This window comes from Lactuca serriola, chromosome 8 (assembly GCF_051521515.1).
Source record: "Lactuca serriola cultivar US96UC23 chromosome 8, Lser_US96UC23_V15, whole genome shotgun sequence".
In the NCBI taxonomy this organism is placed as follows: domain Eukaryota; kingdom Viridiplantae; phylum Streptophyta; class Magnoliopsida; order Asterales; family Asteraceae; genus Lactuca; species Lactuca serriola.
Window position 1 is genome coordinate 13,174,658 of NC_136415.1, and position 5,022 is coordinate 13,179,679.

Genomic DNA, 5,022 nt, shown 5'->3' on the forward strand with positions numbered 1-5,022 from the left:
ACCGTGTATATCAACCAAGAAAAAGCTAGCATGAGATCGCAATTCGCAAATATGTAGATATGAAAATGCATTATGCCATCTGTGATTTTGTGTCCTCAGAAAATGATCAAAATCTAAAAATTTATAACATAATGTGAAACTGCAGTTTCGATGGTTAATTTTTTTTTTTATATTAATTTTTGTTAATTAATAAAATATATTAAAAAACTTGTCATTTTCTCACTTTATATAATAATCAATGGCTACAAATAAAATAAAAATAAAAATATATCAATAATAAACTATCCGTTCTTCCCACTTTCTCAAGCTATAGAGAACATACACAACACAGTAGTCCAGAATTGTAAGCTAGGGTTTTAGACAGCGGAAATCATGGTGGCAGGTTTAAGGTATTTTACAGATAGATCGGACGACGGCGCCGCCGGTGCACCTCTTCTAGATACTGTCAACGGCGAGGAGCTTATGCATGTCCAGCCGGCCGTTTCCATTGTTCTCGGCAACCATCCTCCCGAGTCTCCTGGCACGCTCTACATCTCTACCAAGTAAATTTCCAACTCTTCTGACAATTCTGCATTTGTTTACGTAAATAACTTCATTTTGATACCTAAGATTCGTTCGAATTTTGTAGACAAGTGATATGGTTGAGCGATACCGAGAGGACAAAAGGCTACGCTGTTGATTTCTTGTCGGTGTCTCTTCATGCGGTGTCTAGGGATCCTGAGGCATTTACATCTCCCTGCATATATACACAGGTACTACGCCTCTATCACAACTGTACTTATATTGTTTAGATTGAAGTATTCAGTATTTAATTGAAATGTATTGTGTTGTGTTTAAGAGTATTTGGAGATGAAGTTTATCTTTGCTGTTACAACTGTTTTGATATGTATGAAGGCTCTGTAATTCATTATTATTTTAGATTGATACAGGTGATGAAGATGATGAATCAGAAAACTCAGATTCAGAATCTAACGAGACATTTGATTTATCAAAGATCACCGAAATGAGACTAGTGCCTTCAGACCCTAATCAATGTATGCTTCCAAAATCTCACTTCAATTCATACAGAATATCAAAAGTCAGTTTCCATCTTAAATCTCAATACATTGCCTCACAATCCTAATAAGTTAACTTAAATTGGTTGATAGTGGATGCTCTCTTCGAGGTATTCTGTGAGTGTGCAGAGCTCAACCCTGAACCTGTTGAAGGTATATTGCTTGCTTGCTTAAATGTACATTTGAAGCCTTTTTGAACTTTTTACTGATATTTACTTCTTTCTTCAGAGGATGAACCTGAGGAGCATAATTGGATATTCAGTGCTGATCAGCTGGGACCTGCCATGGGTATAATAGGTATAAACACTTTTTACCTCTGCTATATGTTAATTACTTTATTCCGTTTAATGTAATCAACTCTTATATTATATTTATGCAACTTACTGTGATGTTTAGATGGAGTTGATCAGGAATGGGATTCTTCACAAACTCATTTCACCACAATTGGTCATCCAAATGGAGATCATGATCTAGCACGCAATGTGCTTGAGGTATGAACTTTAACACAACTTTTCCAATCCAACTTTGCTTTCATGTCTAACTGAATTCTTGACAAGTGTTGTTTCGATTTTTATTTTCCTGTTTCATCTGGGTCTTTCTTGATTCCATTTGTAATTGGAACCACATGCTTATAAGAAAGTGAGCGAATAAGAATGAATAACCTTTTAATCATATGGTTTTAAAAATGTTTAAGCCATATACATTTATGCAACAATGTTTCTCACTTTTTTACAAAGTTATGCAACTGACACAAAGTATGCAATATTGATGATTACACAGCTTCAAATAAATGACCAAAGGTTTGAGGATGCTGAAGAAATGGAGAGCAACAACAGAAATGGTGGCCAACAATGATTATCTTCTGGTTACTTACATTACATGTAACGTTTTTTGATGACAGGTACCAAGTTTGGTACATGATGATGCAAAAGGTTTGTAGGTTGTAGGAGTGTGATGTTGCTCTTGCAACTAAGTTTATACAGTTTTTCAGACTCTTCTAGTTCTTGATGTTTTTAAACTTGATACAGAATATAATTTTTAAGGTAGCTAAGATTCGTACACTAAACCAAACCTTTTCTCTAATTATAACCTATCATTTTCCATTTTCCATTTTCCATTCTTTATTTTCATCTCCAAATTCATAAATAACATTCAGCAAAAGCTTCAACTGTAATCCCATACTCCTTAGACATTGTTGCGATAAATTTCGTGTCGCATCACCCTGGTGTGTAAATCTGCAAGAAATCAAAATTTGGTGTCGCATCACCACTTATAAGAGATTTCAATTATGTGGCATTTTCCTTGTAAATCTTCTCGTATGCTGCAAACTTTGCATACAAACAATTCAAACACTTATTTTTCCAGCAATCTCTAAGTTGCCAATATACTTGGCATTGGGCCCACTACGTAGACATAATCATAGTGAACACAATGAGCCCAATCCACATGAATCGATACAGTCTTAGTTTTTAACATCCTCTGGTACATGAAATGCCTCGTGATCCCATCCAAGATTTTTCCTTGTGGCATCGACTTCCTTGGCTCCCAATGCACTACCATGAGCACTATATTTGTTTTGGTGATCCATATCCAATCGTAGTTGTAACCTGTATACATGAAAAACTCCAAAAATAAAATAAAAATATAAAGCTCAATAAAGATTCACATAATAATATTTTTTATCATAAACGAAAAAAAAAAACTTAATCAAAGTGGGCCTATCTTTAACCGACTTTGCTTCCTTAGACCTTAATCGCCCGTGCTGCCCAAGAACCAAAATGCAATCTTTCAATAACAAGGGCAAAATAAAAAACATATTCAAGTATTACATCATAGCCCTTGAGGGAGTAGTAGAAGGACTGACTACTGTGTTTGTGAATCTAAGTATCTATATTATATTTATTCGGTTATCGGGTTATTCGGTTCGAGTTACCCAAATAAAAGCTTATTTGGTTTTAAATACCCGACTCGAATAAGCATTCATCGTCCCCTTTCTATTATCGACAGAAATCAAAATCATGATTCACACTTATGTCCTTATTGTTCATAACAAAAAAAAAACCCTACGTTCATTCTCGTCGTTTCAAAATCGACCATTCTTTTCAGTTATTTTCAAACTCAAAATCACTTATGTCGATCATTCATCTTGTTTTAGACTTTCAAAAATTGAACACTCTTATTGTCTCTAAGGATTTATGATTCACGAATTCCTACTTTGTATAGTCATGAAAAAATAGACTCCCACTTAAGAAACTCAAGTAAGAAATTAATTTTCATTATGTTAATTTACTATGTAGATGCTATTCTTTCAATGTGTTATTGCGTTATGTTAGTCTTTGAATGTTTTACGTTGTTGTATAAAAGTACATTGTTATTCTATTATTCGGGCTTATTCGAGTTATAGAATTCTAATACAATTTATTCGTTTTTTTTTGTTATATTAGGTCCTTAATCATTTTCTACATGTTATTCGGGTAATAACCAAACCGAACCGAATCTGTATTGGTTAATCGGTTCGATTTTCGGTTCATGCAATTATCCTTATTCGGTTTTCGGGTTATTCGGGTTCGGGTTGGTTCGGTCAAGTTCTGGCCCGAATAGCATCCCTACACCATACCCTCTGGTCTTACTCCACCCATGGGTCATGGCCACCATAATTTACCAACTTTTTAGCGGTTTCTTTCTAAAAAGAAATTGATAAAATTGTTTTACCAAATTTTTTCAAAAACTATTTATTATTCAGATAAAAATGTATTGTTTAACCAATTATCCTTTCTAATAAATGAAAATAATTTTGCTACATGTTACTCTCTCATTAACTTGGACACATGTCATTTTTTGGTATTTTTGAATAAATGTTTTTTCCATTTGTCATTTTCTCATTTTTTTTATATTTTTTAATTAACACATTATATTTACACTTCAATTAATAATTACTTTATTGAAAAATGAAAATAACCAATAAATTACAATATTACTACTATTATAGTATTTAATATGTTTTTTTAAAATTCAAATTTTAAATTTTAAATTTTAAATTTTAAATTTAAATCTAAAATTTCAAATTTAAATAATTTTTTGTTTAAACCTTCATTTTTAATTTTTTTTTATTTCTTCCAACCCGTATAACATGCGTGTATCACAACTCGTAAAATAATAGACTGTAGTCTGAACTCAAAAACTTTCTCAAAAACAGTTTACTAGACTCGTAGTTGTTCCAAACAAAACAGTGCACAATTCGTTTAAAAAATTAGATAAATACTGATTTTTTATATAACTTTTTAAAGAGTCGTAACTTTCTCATACGACCTCCGTATTGGTCGTTCGTTATATCCACGAAATCAGGGAAACATAATCTATTCAAATATCTTATCCATAACTTTCAAATGTATTTGATGCAAAAATTTATTTTTAATGCTACAAATAAATTAAATTTTTGGTGATTTTCGATTCGATCTTCGACGATAGATGTTTCGAACTGTTTGAGATGTTCTAAAAGTACTTATAAATATAATATCTTTAATATGCTTTATAAACATAAAGTTTCACACAATTGATTCTTAACAAATAACGGTTTGCGATGGTTTGACCACTGAACTTTGACCGATTTTTACTCGTTGCTACAGGCGATGATCACAACTAGAACATGTGAAGGTGTATGGTGATGTCGGAAGTGGGTCGTGGTTCATGATGATAAGCTGCAATGGGGTAAAGGTTGCTTGGCAGGAGGTTCCGGCAAGTGGCTAGAATGAGGTATTGATTCGTTTTTTGTGAAGATGGGTGGTGGTTTATTTATAGCTTGGTATTTTTGGTATAGGGGTGTTTAAAAAAAACTTCTTATATATGTCTAATCTGCTGCACACACTCTACTTTAAACTGCTTTATTTATATTTGTGTGTTGCTCTTTGCTGCTAAAAATATGCATGTAGTGTTTTTTTTTTTGTTTAGTCATCAACTACTCCACTGT

At 32.7% G+C, this 5,022-nt stretch overlaps 1 protein-coding gene across 1 annotated transcript; it reads left to right on the plus strand.

The window, feature by feature from the left end:
- Positions 1-291: 291 nt before the first annotated feature.
- On the plus strand, positions 292-2,158 carry LOC145070726 (chloride conductance regulatory protein ICln-like). Its single transcript, XM_079017683.1, has 7 exons — positions 292-542; positions 629-752; positions 920-1,034; positions 1,149-1,208; positions 1,284-1,352; positions 1,452-1,546; positions 1,836-2,158. The coding sequence occupies exons 1-7, from the start codon at positions 373-375 to the stop codon at positions 1,908-1,910; spliced, it is 708 nt and encodes a 235-aa protein (XP_078873809.1). The 5' UTR covers positions 292-372; the 3' UTR covers positions 1,911-2,158.
- The last annotated feature ends 2,864 nt before the right edge of the window (positions 2,159-5,022 follow it).